This window comes from Bubalus bubalis, chromosome X (assembly GCF_019923935.1).
Source record: "Bubalus bubalis isolate 160015118507 breed Murrah chromosome X, NDDB_SH_1, whole genome shotgun sequence".
NCBI lineage: Eukaryota > Metazoa > Chordata > Mammalia > Artiodactyla > Bovidae > Bubalus > Bubalus bubalis.
In genome coordinates this window covers 101629305-101654459 of record NC_059181.1, presented here as the reverse complement: position 1 = coordinate 101654459, position 25155 = coordinate 101629305, and the positions used below count along the sequence as shown (strand labels likewise).

At 36.7% G+C, this 25155-nt stretch overlaps 1 protein-coding gene across 1 annotated transcript; it reads left to right on the top strand.

Moving 5' to 3' along the window:
* Window positions 1–15474: 15474 nt before the first annotated feature.
* On the top strand, window positions 15475–24612 carry LOC123331695 (protocadherin-11 X-linked-like). Its single transcript, XM_044936499.1, has 2 exons — window positions 15475–15574; window positions 23676–24612. Exons 1-2 carry the CDS (start codon window positions 15475–15477, stop codon window positions 24350–24352), a joined length of 777 nt encoding a protein of 258 aa, XP_044792434.1. The 3' UTR covers window positions 24353–24612.
* The last annotated feature ends 543 nt before the right edge of the window (window positions 24613–25155 follow it).

Genomic DNA, 25155 nt, shown 5'->3' with positions numbered 1-25155 from the left:
GCAAAAACCACTACAATATTGCAAACTAATTAGCCTCCAATTAAAATAAATAAATTAATTTAAAAAAGGAAGAAAAAATATTCTTTTAAATATAGTTTTTTTTTAACCATTCAGGTACGACTTAAATCAAATCCTTTATGATTCTACAGTGGAAGTGAGAAAAAGATTTAAGGGACTAGATCTGATAGAGTACCTGATGAACTATGGACTGAGGTTTGTGACATTGTACAGGGGACAGGGCTCAAGACCAACCCCATGGAAAAGAAATGCAAAAAAGAAAAATGGCTGTCTGGGGAGGCCATACAAATAGCTGTGAAAAGAAGAGAAGTGAAAAGCAAAGAAGAAAAGGAAAGACATAAGCATTTGAATGCAGAGTTCCAAAGAATAGCAAGGAGAGATAAAAAAGCCTTCCTCAGTGATCAATGCAAAGAAATAGAGGAAAACAACAGAATGGGAAAAGCTAGAGATCTCTTCAAGAAAATTAGAGATACCAAGGGAACATTTTTTGCAAAGATGGGCTCGATAAAGGACAGAAATGGTATGGACCTAACAGAAGCAGAGGATATTAAGAAGAGGTGGCAAGAATACACAGAAGAACTGTACAAAAAAGATCTTCATGACCCAGATAATCACGATGGTGTGATCACTCACCTAGAGCCAGACATCCTGGAATGTGAAGTCAAATGGACCTTAGGAAGCATCACTATGAACAAAGCTAGTGGATGTGATGGAATTCCAGTTGAGTTATTTCAAATCCTGAAAGATGATGCTGGAGAAGTGCTGCACTCAATATGTCAGCAAATTTGAAAAACTCAGCAGTGGCCACAGGGCTGGAAAAGGTCAGTTTCATTGCAATCCCAAAGAAAGGAAATGTCAAAGAATGCTCAAGCTACCAGACAATTGCACTCATCTCACAGGCTAGTAAACTAACGCTCAAAATTCTTCAAGACAGGCTTCAGCAATATGTGAACCATGAAATTCCAGATATTCAAGCTGGTTTTAGAAAAGGCAGAGAAACCAGAGATCAAATTGCCAACCTCCACTGGATCATCGAAAAAGCAAGAGAGTTCCAGAAAAAAAAACATCGATTTCTCCTTTATTGACTATGCCAAAGCCTTTGACTGTGTGGATCACAATAAACTGTGGAAAATTCTGAAAGTGATGGGAATAACAGACCACCTGATCTGCCTCTTGAGAAACCTATATGCAGGTTAGAAGTAGACATGGAACAACAGACTGGTTCCAAATAGGAAAAGGAGTATGTCAAGGCTGTATATTGTCACCTGCTTATTTAACTTACATGCAGAGTACATCATGAGAAACGCTGGGCTGGAAGAAGCACAAGCTGGAATCAAGATTGCCGAGAGGTATGTCAGTAACCTCACATATGCAGATGACACCACCCTTATGGAAGAAAGTGAAGAGGAATTAAAAAGCCTCTTGATTTAAGTGAAAGAGGAGAGTGAAAAAGTTGGCTTAAAGCTCAACATTCAGAAAACGAAGATCATGGCATCCGGTCCCATCACTTCATGGGAAATAGATGGGGAAAGAGTGGAAACAGTGTTAGCCTTTATTTTGGGGAGCTCAAAATCACTGCAGATGGTGATTGCAGCCATGAAATTAAAAGACACCTACTCCTTGGGAGGAAAGTTATGACCAACCTAGATAGCATATTAAAAAACAGAGACATTACTGTGTCAACAAAGGTCCGTCTAGTCAAGGCTGTGGTTTTTCCAATGGTCATGTATGGATGTGAGAATTGGACTATAAAGAAAGCTTAGCACCCCAGAATTGATGCTTTTGAACTGTGGTGTTGGAGAAGCCTCTTGAGAATTCCTTGTGCTGCAAGGAGATCCAACCAGTCCATCCTAAAAGAGATCAGTCCTTAGTGTTCATTGGCGGGACTGATGCTGACGCAGAAACTCCAATGCTTTGGCCACCTCATGTGAAGAGTTGACTCATTGGAAAAGACCCTGATGCTGGGAGGGATTGGGGGCAGGAGGAGAAGGGGATGACAGAGGATGAGATGGCTGGATGGCATCACCAACTCGATGGACATGAGTTTGGGTAAATTCAGGGAGTTGGTGATGGACAGGGAGGCCTGGCGTGCTGGGATTCATGGGGTCGCAAAGAGTCAGACCCTACTGAGCGACTGAACTGAACTGATACATTCTCCCTTAATACTATTGACACCATTGAATTAGCTTAGAAAACTTTTCCCTAAAGAGATAGTGTGAGTCAGGCACAGATTAACTCAGTGAAATTTCAAAATAACATGCATTGTGTATTAGTGGAGTACAAATTCATTACAGTTAAATTAACATTCCCTGAGTTCTTCTGTAACTCATTAATAGCATTTACCTTTGAAGAAATAAATATTCTTTCTAGGAAATATATTATCTTCACATGCTGATGCCTAGTCACTTCAGTTGTGTCCAACTCTGTGCGACCCCATGGACAGCAGCCCACCAAGCTCCTCTGCCCAAGGGATTCTCCAGACAAGAATACTGGAGTGGGCTGCCACTGCCTTCTCCAAGTATGTATATATTAGTATGTATTATATTCACATACTGACAAAATACTCTGTGGATATTACAGTAGTCTTCTATTGGGAAAATGTGATGTAGTCATATTGTTGATCATTTTATCATATTGAAAAGGCAACTTGATCTAAATTTATGAGTTATATGATGGCCCAAAGTTCTTCCTATATGCAGATCAATAAAGTATACTGGGGAAATGGAATATATAACAGGGTAATAAGAGTACTTATCTGTAAAGGATATATTGCAGACAAGATTTACCTAATATCTCTCTTTGTAAATCACTTATGAGAGAATTGATACCATCTGCAGTTGTTGAGGAGTGAGGAAAAATGACAGAATATTGAAATATATTTTTCGCACAATGAAATTAAAATCACTGTTAGATTACAGTTAACCTGTGTTGTCTGAGAGAAAAAAAATGTGCTCTTATCAGGTTAAATAAATTCATTTGGATAATCTTTTCCTTCATTCTAAATGCTTACACTTATTTGACCTTTAAATTGCTTTTGAGAACTATCTACTAACTGATATCATTTAATTGGCTGATATATGTGCTTCAAGAAATAGAGGGAAAAAATTCCAGCCTTTCAAAATTCAGATAACAAGTTCATAGATGTGATTAAATGTGCTCTAGTGATGCTTCATCTTATTCTCTAACCTTTATCAATGTGAACACAAATGCATGTTTTATAGACATTTTCCTTGCTAAGTTGCATCAATCGTGTCCGACTCTGTGCGACCCCACAGATGGCACCCACCAGGCTCCGCCATCCCTGGGATTCTCCAGGCAAGAATACTGGAGTGCGTTGCCATTTCCTTCTCCAGACATTTTCCTTAGTGCTATTCAAAAACTGAATTGAATGTTCATTATACAGAAATCTCCTGTCAAATCATTTCATTTAATGTATCTCTTAATCTCTGATAGAAACTTGCACACAACAAAGTTCTTATACCAATCATTTGATTAGTTTCAAAGCTGAACTCTCATGAAAAAGGATGAAATATTGTTATAAATTTGCTTTCCTTGCTCTTTCAGTAGTTTCCCAATAGTACCAAGAAGATTTTCAGTGTCATGCTTTAGGAGAACATCAAATTGTAATCAATACATTTATTTCAGCAAAAAAAAAAAAAAAAAAAACTGTCCTTAATAGTTCATCATTTAGGCTTCCCAATGAATAACTGTGAAATTTATGACATGCCTAATGGATTGATGGTGCTTCCCGGGTGGCGCTAGTACTAAAGAACCCAGCTGCCAATGCAGGAGACACAAGAGGTGTGGGTTCAATCCCTGGGTCAGGAAGGTCCCCTAGAAGAGGACACAGCAACCGACTCCAGTATTATTGCCTGGAGAATCCCATGGACAGAGAAGTCTGGTGGGCTGCAATCCATAGGATCACAGAGTCGGACACAACTGAAACTGAAGTGAGTTAGCACGGCAGAACACAAAATGGGTTGACAGTTCAGAGTTTCGTTTAATGTGGTCCAAATGCATAGTAAAAGTTTTTGAAACATTCAATTCAGATTTCCACTTTTTATTTAGAGTTTTGTGTGCTTTTAAGTTCCACTAATATTGTTGAAAATAATCTGTTAAAAATTGGCACCTTCAATCTATTCATGGAAGTAAATTAGTCAGAGTGCCAAAAGGACACAGTAGAAGCAAAAATCATAAGACAAGTGATCCTATTGTCACCTGACACCTCTCTAATATCCACTGAGACTTGCTGGGAAAAAATTGGGTGAATTTACCATCACCAAGATAATAATTTGTGATGAGATGAGTAAGCAAGCATCTGGAGATTGGTAGGGTTGGAAGGCTTACTGTGAAAATACTAGAGTTGGCTACTTTACAGTTACAAATATAGCTATGCTTCATATGTGTGTGTGTGTGTATGGTTTTTCCACTAATCATGTATGGTCATGAAAGTTGGACCATAAAGAAGGCTGAATGCTGAAGAATTGACATTTTCGAACTGTGGTGTTGAAGACTCTTGAGTCCCTTGTCCAGCAAGGAGATTAAGCCAGTTAATCCTAAAGGAAATCAACCCTGGAATATTTATTGTAAAGGCGGATGCTGAAGTTGAAGCTCCAGTATTTGGCCACCTGATGCAAAAAGCTGACTCATTGGAAAAGACCCTGATGCTGGGAAAGATTGAGGGCAGAAGGAGAAGGGGGTGACAGAAAACGAGATGGTTGGATGGCATCACAGACTCAATGCACGTGAGTTTGAGCAAACTCCAGAAGATAGTGAAGAACAGGGAAGCCTGGCTTGCTGCTGTCCATGGGATCACAAAGAGTCGGACATGACTGAGCAACTGAACAACAACAGTACTTTTTTTATACTAATAAATTGTTTCTCTACACAAGTCCTTTGATAAATTCATAGTTCCATAATCATGCATTAGATCTAAATTTAGACTTGCAAGAATTTTATTCTTTTTTTATAGTTTTATTATTTTTTAATATAAATTTATTATTTTAATTGGAGGCTAATTACTTTACAATATTGTATTGGTTTTGCCATACATCAGCATGAATCCCCCACGGGTATATGGAGTTTTATTCTTACATAGCAAAGTGTAAATTGAAAAAGTTACCAAACTTAACAAAGAATAATTTTAAATTAAGCAAATTCTTAATATCAACGACCTAGGATTGCATTTAGATTAAAATGACTAAAGCAAAATTTTCACACAGTGAAACTGTCTATAATTTCACAGATATTTCTCAGATTTCAAAACACTGCACAAACATGCTTGCAGCTCACAATACCAACAACCAACAAACAATGAGAAATGACTTCCAGTTGCTACAACATTTCTGATTAATCAACAAGTGTAACAGATTTTTTAATATTATCAGGTTAGTGGGACCTCAGCAAAATAATGGTGACAACATTACACTGGTTCAGTTAATAATGATCATAAAGAACAGTCTTCCTTTCTTTAAAATTAGTATCTGATGAAAATAAAATTAGTATTTGATGAAAAGAACAGTTCAAACATAATATAGGAAGAAAATCCTTGGAATTATCACAGTATCCCAAAATAATCACATGGATCATATGACTGAATATATTTTGTTTCATGTCTATCAGCAGTACTTTGAAATAACTAAAACTTATTTGTTAATATTAACTGATATACTTTAATAAAACTAATTTTAATGTCTTTCCTTTAAAAACTCTGTGACATATTCTGTATCATGTGATTGTAAAATATTTTAAACAGTCAAATCTCTCTGAAACTAAGACAGAATGCACATATATGCCAAATTTTTAACTACTTTAGTCTTTTACATTTTACCATATTTTTGAAATAGTGCATACATACTTGATAAAGAAGCAATGACACTTTGGTGAAAAGCATTATCACGCTAGCAGTATTATGATGCAAAGAATTCTTCAAAAAGCATTATTTGTATTTGCCTTTTGAAATTAGAAAAGAAAAAAAAAAATTCTGGGGAGTTGCTGCTGCTGCTGCTGCTAAGTCGCTTCAGTCGTGTTCAACTCTATGCAACCCCATAGATGGCAGCCCACCAGACTTCCCCATCCCTGGGATTCTCCAGGCAAGAATACTGGGGTGGGTTGCCATTTCCTTCTCCAATGTGTGAAAGTGAAAGTGAAAAGTGAAAGTGAAGTCGTTCAGTCGTGTCCGACTCTTAGCGACCCCATGGACTGTAGCCCACCAGGCTCCTCTGTCCATTGGATTTTCCAGGCAAGAATACTGGGGTGGGGTGCCATTTCCTTCTCCGTTTGAGGGGTTAGAAGAGACTATTTTTATTATTCCTTAAAAGTTTGATTTATAGCCTGAACTTAGTATCTACTGAAATCCAAAGCAGAACAAGGTCATTGTCTTCATATGACTTTTAACTTCTTTAGTTTAATAAAGAATCTATCAGACTTTTAGATTCTCCTTTTGGAAGATGGAAAAAGTGTCTTTTGGTCTATGGCCAAAGACATTATGAAGATCATACAGAATAATTAACGACCAATAAATGTAGCCAATGCCTTTCATCCCATAATCTTGGCCTGTTTGTACTAATGAAGTGAATTTGGTGATAACTATTGCTGTTCTATAAAGCAGAAAGCCTGTGTTTATTTAGAGCGGGGAAACTGGGACACAGCTGCCTTGTATAAGAACTCATTTGGCAAAATCTTCACACTTCAGTTTTAACCCATTTTTTGAATATATCTTATGAGAAATAGAAATTTGCTCAATCCATTTAAAAATTAATAATTCAACACTATAAACTTCCACTAGTATAAATTCTAGGATACCCTTGCTAGTGTGTTAGATTCTTCAAATAATGAGTTTTTTTTAAATATATTGAATCATTAATAATAAATGTTGTCCACTGTATTAGTTAAGCAAAGGCTATTGGAGTTAAACATGTTAATACACACTTAAAAAACTGATAAGTCACTATTAACACAAAATCATTTGTGATATTTTTGGATTACTTGGGGAAATATTTGTGCATAAATTCACTATTAGATACTTATTCAATAACTATATTTTGCAAAAGCAAGAGTTAATATTCTTGCTTCTCAGCCTTTGACTAAGACCAAGTAAAGAGTTAATGATAGTGAGTAAAGAACAATTTATATTTTTAATGTAATCAGTGACTTTTAAAGTATTCTATTTAAAGATGCTTTTCAACACAATTACAGTACTGGTGTCTTTGATTTTCACTTGGTCTTAGCCAAAGGCTGGGAGGCAAGAACATTAACTCTTGCTTTTGCAAAAGGATGGTATGGGGAGGGAGGTGGGAGGGTTCAGGATTGGGAACACGTGTACACCCGTGGTGGATTCATGTTGATGTATGGCAAAACCAATACAAAAAAAAAAGAAAAAGAAAAAGAATAGGAGGTACAAAAAAAAATTCAGAGATATGAAAAAGTATCCTTTCATGCTTATTAAAAAGTAAAAAATACAAACTCAGCCATATATAATTATGTAACATTCATAAAACTTATATCTAGAAAGAAAACTCAGAGATGTGAATTACTTTAGACATTCCATTTAAATAATTGTTTCTATAAAATTGAGTTTTTTACTGAGAATATATATAACATATAAAATGGGGAGAGTGTGAGCTATGACTCTATCATTGTTAACTATTTATGTCCTGAAGAAGAGAGGATTTCTTCCTGTAATGATGCTTTATGATATGGCACTAATAAGAGCAAGGACACTTGTGGCACCAGATATTCCCACTGCTAGGATCACCTCTAGGTTATTCCAGGCTAGGATTTGGAAATGTCAAAGTATATAACGAAACAAATGTGAAAACATTTATGCTAAAGTAACTTTGAATAAATTGATTCAAATGTGACAGAAACCATGAAAACTTTTTCTAGTGGCCATATTCTTACTCCTGTTACAACATTTGTGAACTATTATCCAAAATATAGGTGGTTATGAATTAACCATTTGGGATTAAGTATTGCATGTTACTAGAATACAATTTTCAATGAATTCTGATTTGCTTCAGACAAACATTATGCATGTGAACATTTATCCAGTATTTTGTATTTTATTTTATTTTTTAAATTAATTTTAAATAAATTTATTAGTTTTAATTGGAGGCTAAATACTTTAAAATAATGTAGTGGTTTTGCCATACATTGACATGAAATCAGCCACGGGTGTACATGTGTTCCCCATCCTGAAACCCCCTCCCACCTCCCTCCCCATCCCATCCCTCTGGGTCATCCCAGTGCACCAGACCTGAGCACCCTGTCTCATGCATCGAACCTGGACTGGTGATCCATTTCACATATGATAATATACATGTTTCAATGCCATTCTCCCAAATCATCCCATGCTCGACCTCTTCCATAGAGTTCAAAAGACTGTTCTATACATCAGTGTCTCATTTGGTGTCTCACATATAGGGTTATTATTATTACCTTTCTAAATTCCATATATATGCATTAGCATACTGTATTGATGTTTTTCTTTCTGGCTTACTTCACTCTGTATATTAGGCTCTAGTTTAATCCACCTCATTAGAACTGATTCAAATGTATTCTTTTTCATGGCTGAGTAATATTCCATTGTGTATATGTACCACAGCTTTCTTATACATTCATCTGCCAATGGACATCTAGGTTGCTTCTATGTCCTGCTATTATAAACAATGCTGTGAATAACATTGGAGTGTACATGTCTTATTCAATTCTGGTTTCCTTGGTGAGTATGCCCAGCAGTGGGATTGCTGGGTCATATGGCAGTTCTACTTCCAGTTTTTTAAGGAATCTACACACTTTTCTCCGTGGTGGATATACTAGTTTGCATTCCCACCAACAGTGTAAGAAAGTTCCCTTTTCTCCACACCCTCTCCAGCGTTTATTGCTTGTAGACTTTTGGATTGCAGACATTCTGACTGGCATGAAATGGTACCTCATTGTGGTTTTGATTTGCATTTCACTGATAATGAATGATGTTGAACATCTTTTCATGAGTTTGTTAGCCATCTGTATGTCTTCTTTGGAGAAATGTCTGTTTAGTTCTTTAGCCCATTTTTTGATTGGGTCTTTTATTTTTCTGGAATTGAGCTGCAGGAGTTGCTTGTATATTTTTGAGATTAATTATTTGTCAGTTCCTTCGTTTTCTATTATTTTCTCCCATTCTGAAGGCTGTCTTTTACCTTGCTTATAGTTCCCTTCATTGTGCAAAATCTTTTAAGTTTAATTAGGTCCCATTTGTTTATTTTTGCTTTTATTTCTATTATTGTGGGAGATGGGTCATAGAGGATCCTGCTGTGATTTTTGTCAGAGTGTTTTCTCTGTTTTCCTGTAAGAGTTTTATAGTTTCTAGTCTTATGTTTAGATCTTTAATCCATTTTGAATTTATTTTTGTGTATGTTGTTAGAAACTCTTCTAGTTTTATTCTTTTACAAGTGGTTGACCAGTTTTCCCTGCACCACTTGTTAAACAGATTGTCTTTTCTCCATTGTATATTGTTGCCTCCTTTGTCAAAGATAAGGTGTCCATATGTGCATGGATTAATCTCCGGGCTTTCTATTTTGTTCCATTGATCTATATTTCTGTCTTTGTGCCAGTACCACACTGTCTTGATGACTGTTGTATAGCTTGAAGTCAGGCAGGTTGATTCCTCCTGTTCCATTCTTCTTTTCCAAGCTTCTTTTGGCTATTCGAGGTTTTTTTTTTATTTCCGTACAAATTGTGAAATTATTTGTTCTAGTTCTGTGAAAAATATCATTGTTAGCTTGATAGTGATTGCATTGAACCCACAGATTGCTTCGGGTAGTATACTCATTTTCACTATATTGAGTCTTCCAATCCACAACATGGTATATTTCCCCATCTATTTGTATCAATTTTGATTTCTTTCATTAGTGTTTTACAGTATTCTATATATAGATCTTTTTTTTTTCTTTAGGTAGATTTATTCCTAAGTATTTTATTCTTTTCGTTGCAATGGTGAATGGAATTGTTTCTTTCATTTCTTTTATTGTTTTCTCATTGTTAGTGTATAGGAGGGCAAGGGATTTCTGCGTGTTGATTTAATATCCTGCAACTTTACTATATTCATTGATTAGCTCTAGTGATTTTCTGGTGGAGTTTTTAGGGTTTATCCTCTATGTAGAGGATCATGTCATCTGCAAACAGTGAGAGATTTACTTCTTCTTTTCCAATCTGGATTCCTTTTATTTCTTTTTCTGCTCTGATTGCTGTGACCAAAACTTCCAAAACTATGTTGAATAGTAGTGGTGAGAGTGGGCACCCTTGCCTTGTTCCTGACTTTAGGGGAAATGCTTTAAGTTTTTCACCATTGAGGATGATGTTTGCTGTGGGTTTGTCATATATAGCTTTTATTATGTCGAGGTATGTTCCCTCTATTCCTACTTTCTGGAGGGTTTTTATCATAAATGGATGTTGAATTTTGTCAAAGGCTTTCTCTGCATTTGTTGAGATAATCATATGCTTTTTTTTTTCTTTCAATTTGTTATTGTGGTGTACTACAATATGTTGAATGATTTGCAGATATTGAAGAATCCTTGCATCCTTGGATAAAGCCCACTTGGTCGTGGTGTATGATCTTTTAAAAATGTTGTTGGATTCTGTTTGCTACAATTTTGTTAAGGATTTTTGCATCTATGTTCATCGGTGATATTGGCCTGTAGTTTTCTTTTTTGTGGTGTCTTTGTCTGGTTTTGGTATTAGAGAGATGGTGGCCTTATAGAATTAGTTTAGAAGTTTACCTTCCTCTGCAATTTTCTGGAAGAGCTTGAGTAAGATAGGTGTTAGCTCTTCTCTAAATTTTTGGTAGAATTCAGCTGTGAAGCCGTGTGGTCCTGAACTATTGTTTCCTAGAAGATTTCTAATTACAGTTTCAGTTTCCGTGCTTGTGATGGGTCTGTTAAGATTTTCTATTTCTTCCTGGTTCAGTTTTGGAAAGTTGTACTTTTCTAAGATTTTGTTCATTTCTTCCAAGTCTGTTTTATTGTTATATAGTTGCTGACTGTATTCTCTTATGATCCTTTATATTTCTGTGTTATCTGTTTTGATTTCTCCATTTTCATTTCTAATTTTGTTGATTTGATTCTTCTCCATTCGTTTCTTGATGAGTCTGGTTAACGGTTTGTTAATTTTATTTATCTTCTCAAAGAACCAGCTTTTAGCTTTGTTATTTTCGCTATGGTCTCATTTGTTTCTTTTGCATTTAATTATGCCCTAATTTTTTAACATTTCTTTCCTTTTACTCACCCTGATGTTCTTCATTTCTTCCTTTTCTAGTTGCTTTAGGTGTAGAGTTAGGTCATTTTTTAAAATATAAATTTATTTACTTTAATTGGAGGCTAATTACTTTACAATATTTGTATTGGTTTTGCCATACATAAACATGAATCCACCACAGGTGTACACGTGTTCCCCATCCTTAACCCCCCTCTCACCTCCCTCCCCATACCATCCCTCTGGGTCAGAGTTAGGTTATTTATTTGACTTTTTTCTTGTTTCTTGAGGTAAGCCTGTATTGCTATGAACCTTCCCGTTAACACTGCTTTTACAGTGTCCCATGGGTTTGGGGTTGTTGTGTTTTCATTTTCATTCATTTCTATGTATATTTTGATTTCTTTTTTTGATTTCTTCTGTGATTTGTTGATTATTCAGCAGCGTGTTGTTCACCCTCCATAAGCTGGAATTTTTAACAGTTTTTCTCCTGTTATTGACATCTAGTCTTATTGCATTGTGGTCAGAAAAGATACTTGGAATGATTTCATTTTTTTTGAATTTACCAAGGCTAGATTTATGGCTAGGATGTGATCTATCCTGGAGAAGGTTCCGTGTGCACTTGAGAAAAAAGTGAAATTCATTGTTTTTAGGTGAAATGTCCTATAGATATCAGTTAGGTCTAACTGGTGTATTGTAGCATGTGAAGTTTGTGTTTCCTTGTTAATTTTCTGTTTAGTTGATCTATCCATAGGTGTGAGTGGGGTATTAAAGTCTCCCACTATTATTGTGTTATTGTTAATTTCCCCTTTCATACTTTTTAGCATTTGTCTTACATATTGTGGTGCTCCTATGTTGGGTGCATATATATTTATAATTGTTATGTTTTCTTCTTGGAATGATCTTTGATCATTATGTAGTGTCCTTATTTTCCTCTTTTCACAGCCTTTGTTTTAAAGTCTATTTTATCTGATATGAGTATTGCTACTCCTGTTTTCTTTTGGTCTCTATTTGCGTGGAATATCTTTTTCCAGCCCTTCACTTTCAGTCTGTATGTGTCCGTTGTTTCGAGGTTCGTCTCTTGTAGACAACATATATAGGGGTCTTGTTTCTGTATCCATTCAGCCAGTCTTTGTCTTTTGGTTGGGGCATTCAACCCATTTACATTTAAGGTAATTATTGATAAGTATGATCACATTGTCATTAACTTTATTGTTTTGGGTTCGACTTTATACATCCTTTCTTTGTTTCCTGTCTAGAAAAGATCCTTTAGTATTTGTTGGAGAGCTGGTTTGGTGGTGCTGAATTCTCTCATCTTTTGCTTGTCTGTAAAGCTTTTGATTTCTCCTTCATATTTGAATGAGATCCTTGCTGGGTACAGTAATCTGGGCTGCAGGTTATTTTCTTTCATCACCTTAAGTATGTCTTGCCATTCCCTTCTGGCCTGAAGAGTTTCTATTGAAAGATCAGCTGTTATCCTTATGGAAATCCCCTTGTGTGTTATTTTTTGGTGTTCCCTTGCTGCTTTTAATATTTGTTCTTTGTGTTTGATCTTTGTTACTTTGATTAATATGTGTCTTGCAGTGTTTCCCCTTGGGTTTATCCTGTTTGTAACTGTCTTTGTTTCTTGGACTTGGGTGGCTATTTCCTGCCCCATTTTAGGTAAGTTTTCAACTATTATCTCCTCAAGTATTTTCTCATGGTCTTTCTTTTTACCTTCTTCTTTTGGGACTCCTATGATTCAAATGTTGAGTCGTTTGACATTGTCCCAAAGGTCTCTCAGCTTGTCCTCATTTCTTTTGACTCTTTTTTTTTCTTTTTACTCTCTGCTTCGTTTATTTCTACTATTCTATCTTCTACCTCACTTATCCTATCTTCTGCCTCCATTATTCTACTGTTTCTTCCCTCTAGAGTGCTTTTTTTTTATTTTATCTAATGTATTGCATTATTCATTATATATTGACTGTTCTTTATTTCTTCTAGGTCCTTGTTAAACATTTCTTGCATCTTCTATATCCTTGTCTCCGGGCTATTTATCTGTAAGTTCATTTTGTTTTCAAGATTTTGGATCATTTTCACTATCATTTTTCTGAATTCTTGTTCAGATAGATTCCCTATCTCTTCCTCTTTTCTTTGGTTTGGTGGGCATTTATCTTGTTCCTTTACCTGCTGAGTATTTCTCTGCCTTTTCATCTTGTTTAGATTGCTATGTTTGGCTTGGCCTTTCCGTATTCTGGCAGTTTGTGGTTCCTCTTTATTCTGGAGGTTCCTCACTGTGGGTCAGGTTGGACATGTGGCTTGTCGAGGTTTCCTGGTTAGGGAAGCTTGTGTGGGTGTTCTGGTGGGTGGAGCTGGATTTCTTCTATCTTGAGGGCAATGAAGTGTCCAGTAGTGAGTTTTGAGGTGTCAATGGGTTTGGTGTGACTTTGGGAAGCCTTTATATTGAAGTTCAGGGCTATGTTCCTGTACTGCTGGAGAATTAGTGTGGTATTTCTTCCTCTGGAACTTGTTGGCCTTTGGACGGTGCTTGGTTTCATTGTGGTATGGAGGTTTTTGAATGAGCTCTTATTGATTAATGTTCCCTGGAGTCAGGAGTTCTCTGGTGTTTTCAGGTTTTGAACTTAAGCCTCCTGCCTCTGGATTTCAATGTTATTCTTACAGTAGCCTCAAGTCTTCTCCATTTATACAGCACCAATGATAAAATATCTAGGTTAATGAGGACAAGTTTCTCCACAGTGAAGGACACCCGGAGAGGTTCACAGAGTTACATGGAGAAGAGAAGAAGGAGGAGGGAGATAGATGAGACCAAGTGGAGAAAATGGAGAGTCAAAAGAGGGAGAGAACAATCAAGCCAGTATTCATACTCCCAAGTAAAAATGGGTACTAAAGATTGGTTTCTTAAAGGTACAAAATGGATAACAAATACCAAAAAGCAAAGATTAAAAATCTAGAGTAGAGGTTAAACTCTCAAAAATATTAAAAAAAGAAAACAGTCACAAAAATTATAATATATATATATATATATATATATATATATATATGGTTAGCTTTAAAAATAGGGTTTTTTTTTTTGTTTTGTTTTGTTTTTTTTTTTTTTTTTTTTTTTTGCAAGGTGATAGTAGATTATAAGCAGAGAAGGCAATGGCACCCCACTCCAGTACTCTTGCCTGGAAAATCCCATGGATGGAGGAGCCTGGTGGGCTGCAGTCCATGGGGTCAGGCACGACTGAGCGACTTCACTTTTCACTTTCATACACCGGAGAAGGAAATTGCAACCCATTCTGGTGTTCTTGCCTCGAGAATCCCAGGGAAGGGGGATCCTGGTGGGCTGCTGTCTATGGGGTTTCACAGAGTCGGACACGACTGAAGTGACTTAGCTTAGCAGTAGATTATAAAAATGAAAATTAAAGGAGTAATAGAGGATTTAAAAATTAAAAAAATTAAAAATTATAATAATAAAAATATATCTAGGAATTTCTCTGGAGCTGTTGAGGGCAGTGTGGGGTCAGTCCAGTTTCAGATAGTTCCTTGATCCAGCTTATACTTCTCAAGATTTACAGGCCCCTTCCTATGTAGTCGGTGCTAACTACAGGGTTTTAATCTGTTGCTCCTGTCACTTCCAAAGCAGTTCCCTCTGTTTATTTTAGCTTCTTCTGTTTGCTGGTCTCTTCAGTGTTTAATTTCTGCCCTGACACAAGGGGGCAAAGGTGGCTACTTATTTAGGCTCACTTGTTCGGTCGTGATGTGGAGAAGGAGGAACAGTGCAAACAAATATCACTGGTATGTGTGGGGAGTGCCCACAGTGTCTTCGCCACACTGGGTTTGCCCCCACTAATGGCATGTGTGCTTTCATGGTCTATACTTCTCAGGCTCAAGGTTGCTCTGCCAGGAACTGTCTGGGGCAGGCCCTGTGTTATGTGTACTTTCTAGGTCTAAGCTGCTCAGGTTCAGGGTCTTGAGTACTCAACTAAGACGCAGACTCCATTGGACCTGCGTATTGTGCCCTTCCCAGGTCTGAGCAGCTCACGCGACCAGATGCTTTGTGAGCGCATTCACCTCCAGGTGGCAGTGCGCCTTATTTTCTTCCGCATCCCAGTCATCGGTTTTCTGGGTGTACAACGGGCTCGCCTTCTCAGGTGTGCCATGTGTCTCTTCTGGTGAGCTGATCTCTGGCTGCAACCCTCTCGGCAGATGTCAACCATCCAGAATCCCAAGAACTCTAGGTTAGCAATGGAGCCTGCTTGCAGTTTGGTAGAGGACACCGCTCTGGGACAGCGATTGCCCGTTTCTGGCTCTGGCTGCCCCCCCAACCCCCGTCTGCTTGTCTCCGGTGGGAGATGGTCCGGTCCACAGCCTATTAGCTCTCCTCTGGTATTCGCTCAGTCCTTTGTTCTGTGAGTGGGCCTGGCAGTGCCTCAGGTTAGGGCTGTTCATGGGATAGTTCTCTGTCTCTGTCTCTCTCTCTCTCTCTTTTTTTTTTTTTTTTGTCTCTCTCTCTCTGGCTATCCCACAGTTTGGGTTGCTATTTCAAGTCATTTCCCTCAGATTGCCTTCAAGGCATTTGGGCCTGGTCCTTACCCTAAGGAATGCAGCCCAGGCCTCCCTGTTCAGCCCCCGCTTGCTGGTGGCAGCTGCAAGTGCTGGGAGTTTCCATTAGGCATGTAATCTGTGGGTTTTAATTATTTATTTATTTATTTATTTTTTCCTCCCAGTTATGTTGCCCTCTTAGATTCCAAGATTCCCCACAGACCTTCCAGTGAGAGTGTTTCCTTGCGTTTGGAAACTTCTCCTCTTTTAAGACGCCCTTCCCAGGATAGATCTCTGTCCCTACCTCTTTTGTCTCTCTTTTTATCTTTTCTATTTTGTCCTACCTCCTTTTGAAGATAATGGGCTGCCTTCCTGGGTGCCTGATGTCCTCTGCCAGCATTCAGAAGTTGTTTTGTGGAATTTGCTCAGTGTTTAAATGTTCTTTCGATGAATTTATGGGGGTAAAATTGGTATCCAAGTCCTATTTCTCCACCATCCTAGGACCTCCCCCAGTATTTTTTATTTTAATTAGTCAAGTTTATTATGTTCCTAGTAGCAAAATACTTATTGCCTTTGAGCAAGAGGAAAAAGAAGTTGCTTTTCTTTTTTGAAGCACAAAATGTGTGGTACTCGCTTTTCTACTAGTGCTTATATTGATTTGCATATACATTAGAGATAAGTTATTAAACAAGTAATTCTTTATATAACCTTACACTAATAATGCAAGTACATTTTAATTGGTCAAGAGATAACCTAATCACTTGCTTATATTAATGCAGACATTATAACTGTACAGTAAATGTCACATGAAGAAGACATGTGACATGTGACATTGAGGGCACTGAATACACAGTCCTGGGAGTTGCGGCATGCTGAAATAAAAAAAAAAAAAAAAAACAATTCTTTCAAATTTTATTTTTAGGAACAGTGATTGGTGCTCTCATTGTATTAGGCATATTATAGATTCAATCTGCTCGCTATCTGAAATCTTTTAATGAGGAGCATTAGAATGTTTGTACAGATGTTTGATGGACAAGCAATTAATCAAAGTAACCTAATGAACTATAATTTTAATGTTTGTATTGAAGGCAACCTGTACTTGAATTACTCATTACAAGATTTCAAAGACAATTGTATGTGCTATAAAAACATAATCACAAAGACATTCTTCATCGAAACAACACATTTTCTTCACAGCAAACTAAAGTTTAATTAATGATGTAGATAGATAAACTGTTTTAATGCAACAGATTAATCATATATTTCTTACAAAATGGTTGAAAATACAAGGAAAAAATGACATTTCTTAAAATGTATGTGATCAAAATATATGCAATTTATGAATGATAATCCACTTACTCCATTAGATGATTACAGAACTTCCACAGGACTGGGTAAACAGACACTTGGGGAGCACAAACAAAACCTTGTGTGAACCAGGACCCAGGAGAAAGGAGCAGTGGCCTCACAAGAGACTGAGCCAGACTTGCCTGTGAGTGTCCAGGAGTCTCTGGCAGAGCCATGGGTCGACAGAGGCCTGCCATGGGGTCAGGGGCACTGAATATTACAGTCCTGGGAGTTCTGACATGCTGGCCTAAATCCTTTTGAAGGAGGTCACCTTACTGCCATTATCCCTACCATAGTTTGGCCTCAGGTCAAAGTACAGGGAGGGAACATAACACCACTCATCAACAGGAAATTGGATTAAAGATTTACTGAGCATGGCCCTGCTCAGAACAAAACTCAGAATACCCCAGTCAGTTGCTCCTGTTAGGAAGCTTCCACAAGTCTCATCCTTATTCATCAGAGGGCAGACAGAATGAAAACCACAATTACAGAAAATAAATCAAACTGGTTACATGAATCACAGCCTAGTCTAACTCAGTGAAACTATGGTTCATGCTATGTAGAGCTACGCAAAACAGACAGGACACAGTGGAGAGTTCTGACAAAACGTGGTCCACTGGAGAAGGGAGTGGCAAATCACTTTAATAGTCTTGCCTTGAGAACCCCATGAACAGTATGACAAGGCAAAAATATATGACACTGAACGATGAACTCCCCAGGTCAGTAGGTGCCCAATATGGTATTCTATGGAGAAAAATAGAGAAATAGCTCCAGAAGAAATGAAGAGGCTGAGCCAAAGGGAAAACAACACCCAGTTGTGGATGTGACTGGTGATAGAAGTAAAGTCTGATATTGTAAAGAACAATATTGCATAGGAACCTAGAATATTAGGTCCATGAATCAAGGTAAATTGGAAGTGGTCAAACAAGAGATAGCAAGACTGAACATCGACATTTTAGAAATCAGTGAACTAAAATGGAAATCAAAACCCATAGGTTTTGAGTTGTGTTTTCATTGTCATTTGTTTCTAGAAATTTGTTGATATCCCTTTTGATTTCTTGAGTAACCTGTTGGTTATTTAGAAATGTGTTGTTTAATCTCCATGTGTTTGTGTTTCTTACATTTTTTTTTTCTTGTAACTGATATCTAGTCTCATAGGGTTGGGATCAGAGAAGATGCTTGATATTATTTCAATTTTCTTAAATTCGCTGAGGTTTGATTTGTGACCCAAGATGTGGTCTATCCAGGAGAATGCTCCATGTGTACTAAGAAGAATGTGTACTCCTCTGCATTTGGATAGAGTGTCCTGAAGATATCAATGAGATCCATCACATCTAATGTATCATTTAAGACTGGTGTTCCTTATTAATTTTCTGCTTTGATGATATGTCCATTGGTGGGAGTGGGGTGTTAAAATCTCCTACTATTATTTTGTTACTGTTAATTTCTCCTTTTATGTCTGTTAGTGTTTGTGTTATGTATTGAGGCGCTCCTATGTCCAGTGCATAAGTGAAAGAAAGTGAAGTCACTCAGTCGTGTCTGACTCTTTGTGACCCCATGGACAGTAGCCTGCACCAGGATCCTCTGTCCATAGGATTTTCTAGGCAAGAGTACTGCAGTGGGTTGCCATTATGTCCAGTGCATCAGTTAAGTCGCTCAGTCATGTCCAACTCTTTGTGACCCCATGAATTGCAGCACACCAGGTCTCCATGTCCATCACCAACTCCCGAAGTTCACCCAAACCTATGTCCATCGAGTCGGTGATGCCATCCAGCCATCTCATCCTCTACCATCCCCTTTTCCTCCTGCCCCCAATCTCTCCCAGCATCAGAGTCTTTTTCAGTGAGTCAACCCTTTGCAGGAGGTGGCCAAAGTACTGGAGTTTCAGCTTTAGCATCATTTTTTCCAAAAAACACCCAGGGCTGATCTCCTTTAGAATGGACTGGTTGGATCTCCTTGCAGTCCAAAGGACTCTAAAGAGTCTTCTCCAAAACCACAGTTCAAAAGCATCAATTCTTCGGCACTCAGCCTTCTTCACAGTCCAACTCTCACATCCATACATGACCACTAGAAAAACCATAGCCTTGATTAGATGGACCTTTGTTGGCAAAGTAATGTCTCTGCTTTTGAATATGCTATCTAGGTTGGTCATAACTTTCCTTCCAAGGAGTAAGCGTCTTTTAATTTCATGGCTGCAGTCACCATCAGCAGTAATTTTGGAGCCCAGAAAAATAAAGTCTGACACTGTTTCCCCTGTTTCCCCATCTATTTCCCATGAAGTGATGGGACCGGATGCCATGATCTTAGTTTTCTGAATGTTGAGCTTTAAGTCAAGTTTTTCACTCTCCACTTTCACTTTCATCAAGAGGCTTTTTAGTTCCTCTTCACTTTCTGCCATAAGGGTGGTGTCATCTTCATATCTGAGGTTATTGATATTTTCCTGGCAATCTTGATTCCAGCTTGTGCTTCTTCCAGCCCAGCCTTTCTCATGATGTACTCTGTATATAAGTTAAATAAACAGGGTGACAATATACAGCCTTGACGTACTCCCTTTCCTATTTAGAACCAGTCTGTCGTTCCATGTCCAGTTCTAAATCTTGCTTCCTGACCTGCATATAGGTTTCTAGGTATTTACAATTGTTATGGCTTCCTCTTGTATTGATCCCTTGATCATTATGTAGTGTCCTTCTTTATCTCTTGTAATACTCTTTATTTTAGGGTCTATTTTGTCTGATATGAGGATTGCTACTCAAGCTGTCTTTGCTTTCCATTTGCATGGAATATATTTTTCCATCCTCTCCCTTGTAGTCTATATCTTAGGTCTGAATTGGGTTTCTTGTAGACAGCATGTACATGGGTCTTTTTTTTTGTATCCATTCATCCAGTCTGTGTCTTTTGGTTGAGCATTTAATCCATTTGCCTTTAAAGTAATTACAAATATATATAGCTGTTCTTGCCATTTTCTTAACTGTTTGGGGTTGATTTTGTAGATATTTTTTCTTATTTTTTTATTTTTTGACAATATAAGTTCCTTTAACATTTGTTGTAAAACTGGATTGGTGGTATTGAATTCTCTTAACTTGTGTTTGTCTGAAAAGCTTTTGATTTCTCCATCAATTTTGAATGAGATCCTTGCCGGGTACAGTAATCTTGGTTGTAGATTTTTCCCTTTCAGTGCTTTATATATATCCTGCCATTCCCTTTTGGCCTTCAGAGTTTCTGCTGAAAGATCGCCTGTTAAGCATATGGGGTTTCCCTTTTATGTAAAATAAATATAGGAGAGGGAATGAATCATTAGCAATTTCTGAAACTAGCAGGAATTGAGAGACTTTGCAATTAAACTGAACCAGAGGTGAATCTTGACTCTGGAATTTCTTGGCTTTGTGATGTTGGACAATGCACTCAACCTCTGTGGTCTTTGGTTTCCCCCTTTATGAGCTATTACTATTTCTTCTACCTTGATCTTGATGGAGTATTTATTTATTCATTTCCATTCATGGTACCTGATTTGCACTGCCAGATGGATGCCAGAGCAAACAGGCAGAGGCATCCATTTGTAATCTTGCTTCATTTTCGAAAGAACATTTATACTTTGCTCCTTGCTCTTTTATTCCTTTTTTAATAAACTTTTAATTTTATATTGGAATGTAGCTGATTAACAATGTTGTGATAGTTTCAGGTGCACAGCAGATTAACTCAGCCATACGTATATATGTATTAATTCTCCCTTGAACTCTCGACCCATCCAGGCTGCCACATAATATTGAGCAGATCTTGTATACAGAAAATCTTAAGAAATCCACTAAAAACCTATTCAAACAAATAATCAAGCTGGGGAGTTTACAGGCTTTAAGAGCGATATATAAAAATCAAGTGTACTTCTATATTCTAGCAATAAACATTCCAAAAAATAAATTAAGGAAACACTTCCATTTACAGTGGAATAAAATACTTAGGAGCAAATTCAACAAAGGAAATATGAAGTTTTTACTCTGAAAAATTTGAAATAACTACTGAAAGAAATTAAAGAATCTGCCTGCAGTGTGGGAGACTCAGTTTTGGTCCCTGGGTCAGGAAGATACCCTGGAGGAGGAAATAGCTACCCACTCCAGTATTCTTGCCTGGGAAATCCCATGGACAGAGAACCTGGTGGGATAGAGTCCATAGGGTCACAAAGAGTCAGATACAACTTAAGTGACTTAGCACAGCCCAGGGCATAATGGATTGACAGTTAGGAATTTGGTTTAATGTGGTCAAATGGATAGTAAAATTATTTGAAACATTCGATTTAGATTTTCACTTTTTATTTAAAGTTTTGGGTGATTAACGCATACATACATACTGAAAGAAATTAAATATATAAATAAATGGAAAGACATTCCATATTAAAAGATAGGAAGATTTAACACTGTTAAAGTCTTAATACTGTTAAAATCACAAACTGATTTTCAGATTCAATACAATTCTATCAAAATATGCAAAATCCAAACTGAAATTTTGCAGAAATTGAGTGGAGGAATTGGAACCTTAATATATTTCTGGTGGGAACATAAAATTGTGCAGTCAATTTGGAAAAGAATTTGGCAGTTCTTCACATTAAATATAGAAGTGACCCCATATGATCCAGCAACTCCACACATAGGTATATTCCCAAAAGAAATGAATAACTGTGTCTGCACAAAAACTTTTAAACAATATTCATAACAACATTACTCATCACAGCCAAAAAGTAAAAACAACTCAAATATCTACAAATTGATGAATGGATAAACAATATGTGGCATAATTATGCAAAGTATAATCATGAGCAATAAAAAAAAAAATTGAAGTACTGATACATGCTACAACATGGAGGAACCTTAAAAACATTATGTTAAATGAATCAAGCCAGTCTCAAAATAATTGATTGAAAGGGTTCTGTTAATATTACATGTATAGAATTGGAAAATCTATAGAAGAGAAAGGTAGATTAATGGTTGCTTAAGTCTATGGAGTTTGATATGGTTGCTTAGGGTTTTGGAGTACATGGAGAAGTGGCCAGTGAATGCTAATGGATACCAGGTTTCTATTTGTAGTGATAAGGATGCCTCAAAATTGATTGTGATGACAGTGGCACAATTATGTGACTAAACACTATTGAATTATTCACTTTAAATGAGTGGATTTTATGGCATGTGAATTATATCTCAATAAAACTCTTAAAAAAGGAATTTCCATAAATCACAGATTTCATTGAAAATGACTTGGTGTCTATTTCCTCATCATAAAGAGGCAAATGACTCAATGCTGAAATTATGATATATTCTTTTATTGTAAAATTTAAGGCTGCCAGATCAGTTGCTTTTCTGATGGCAAGGAAATAAAACATAATTATGTGTATGTTCATATATTTCCTTGCATGCTTTTATGATTTAATATCACTCCAAATACATAAAACTTTACCTTCCCGAATATTTCTAAAATATAACTGTGAAAAAATATAGATTTTTAAAAATGTTAATCTCAAAGGGACTTCTTTAGTCTTCTAAGTGAAGAAAAGTAAATGGTTATCTAATGGAGAAAATTAGTCTTATCTGTGACAATAATTTCTGATGTATTTTATTCCTTGGTTTTAAGTATGATAGGATAATGACAGTGCCTGGACTCTATATCCTGTTGAGGATTTACAGGAATATGAATTTCTATTTTTGACTTTTAGGATTGTATGTCTTAGATAAATTACCTTTTAAAAAATTATGATATATATTCTTCATTATCGCTAATAGCACTCTGCTCTAAAGTCAATTTTAATATTGATATAGCTACTCTATCTTTCCTTTGCTGGTCTTTGCATAGTATACTTATTGAAATTTGATACCTATTGGCATTTTAAAATTTTACAGAAACCTTATAAAGGAGTTTTAAAAAGTTTTATAGTTTAGAGCTAAGTATTTTGGATCTGTAATCCTTTATGTTGCTAAACTCTGATTTGCCACAATTTCAGAAAATAAGGAATACAGAAATCAATTGACTTTGAAATAATTATAGCTATAGTTCATTCCTGAAACTGAAAGGCATATCTTAGAGTTCAATAAGCTATTTCCAAATTAACCTAATTTATTCTTAGATCTATTCTCAGATTAATTAATTATATTCTTAACCAAATTGTTAGCTATAATTGGTTAGTTCATTACATGTCTGTACTAGTTTTTCCATTCATTTCACTCATGTCAACCTTTTGTGTTAGTCAGGACCATATTTCAACAGATTTGTGTGTATAAATCATTGACCACAGCGTCCATTCACAGTCATAAACACAGTTTAAAATATCTACATTTGGGAGACTAAGCCAAAATATCCTACTTATAAAAATGAAATGCCATCCACCCACTCCTGATTATTTATGTTACTGTAGGAATTACTTTGTGACAAATCGAGTACCAATTATGAAAATATTAGAAGCCTCTTATGCATTTATATATAGATTATTAAGCATTCTTGTAGCAATATGGTTTAAGTAGCTAATAAACACATGCTTTTGAAACATAAATTTTATCATTTGTTTCCCATCTTAACAGCTGCAGAAATAACTATTCAGCCTACTGTGGAAGAAGCCTCTGACAACTGCACTCAAGAATGTCTCATCTTGGGCCACTCTGATGCCTGCTGGATGCCAGCTTCTCTGACATATTCCAGCCCTTCACAGGCACAGGCCTCTGCTCTATGCCACAGCCCTCCCCCGACGCAGACAACTCTTCGCCGACACAACCCTCTGGTGACACAGACAGTTGCTCTCTGCCACAGTCCTCCGATGACCCAGGCTATAGCACTATGCCACAGCTCTCCACCAGCACAGACCTCTGCTCTCCACCACAGCCCACCTCTAGCACAAGCTCTTCACCACAGCCCTCTACCAGCACAGGCCTCAGCCCTTTACTACAGCCCTCCTCTGTCACAGGCTGCTTCAATCAACTGCAGTCCTCCTCTGCCACAGCCTGCTGCCCTTCATTGCAGCCCTGTACAACCACCAATGGGTCTGCAGCAGGGTTGGGGGCAAGGTGTTGGCCCTGAAGGACTATTTTCTCTTGACCAAGGAGCACAAGGTAGTACAAGATCTCATTTTTATGCCATGTCTGAAAGACTTCATCCTAGTGATGATTCAATTAAAGTCATTCCCTTGACAACCTTCACTCCAGGCCAACAGGCTAGACCCTCTAGGGGTGATTCTCCCATTATGGAAGAACATCCCTTATAAAGCTAAAACAGCTACTTCACATTTTCCAATAAGATGTTTATAATCAAAGTTTGAAATCCAATTTCAGTGAGTACTTCAAATTGTTAGATTTGTAAATAGCCATGTAAATAGAAGCCCACAACAGAATAAAGTCTACAGCTAGACCCTTAGTCAAAAGTTAAAAATAAATTTACAATTTGATTAATTATATTTCTATATATCACCAATTGGAAATTGGAACAATTATAAACCAAAATTAAAAAAAAATAGTATGTACAATATCTCCAAAAATGAAATTATTAAGTATGAATATAAAAAAAAATCTGAATGCTGAAAAGTGAAAACTGAGAAAAATTAAAGATAGCATAAATGAAAAAAATATGTATTTAAAAAGAAAAATTGAAAAAGTCACATCCCTTTGTACAGAAAGTCTTATCATGACAGATATTAAGATAGTATATATTACTTCTGATGCACTGTATTTTTTCTTTTCACCAACATCTTCAATTTTACTTTTTCATTCTGTTTTTTCTGGACCCAGTATGTAGCCAATGGAAAACTAGCAAATATCTGATTTTCCAAGAGTACCTTTATTCCGTCTAAACTTTTGTTTAGACAACATTAGAAGGTATAAGTACAGTAACATTTTGCCTTTTAGCTTGATATTTGTTGTTGTCTCCACTTTTTTCTTACTAGTTTTTTTGCAAAAATGAACAGTAAGAAAATGTAAATATCTCATTTTTTGGTCTCTATTTTCATGTTTTCTAGTTTTATTTTAAGAATATATTGTTGATATACTTTTTATATATATTTTCAATAAAGAA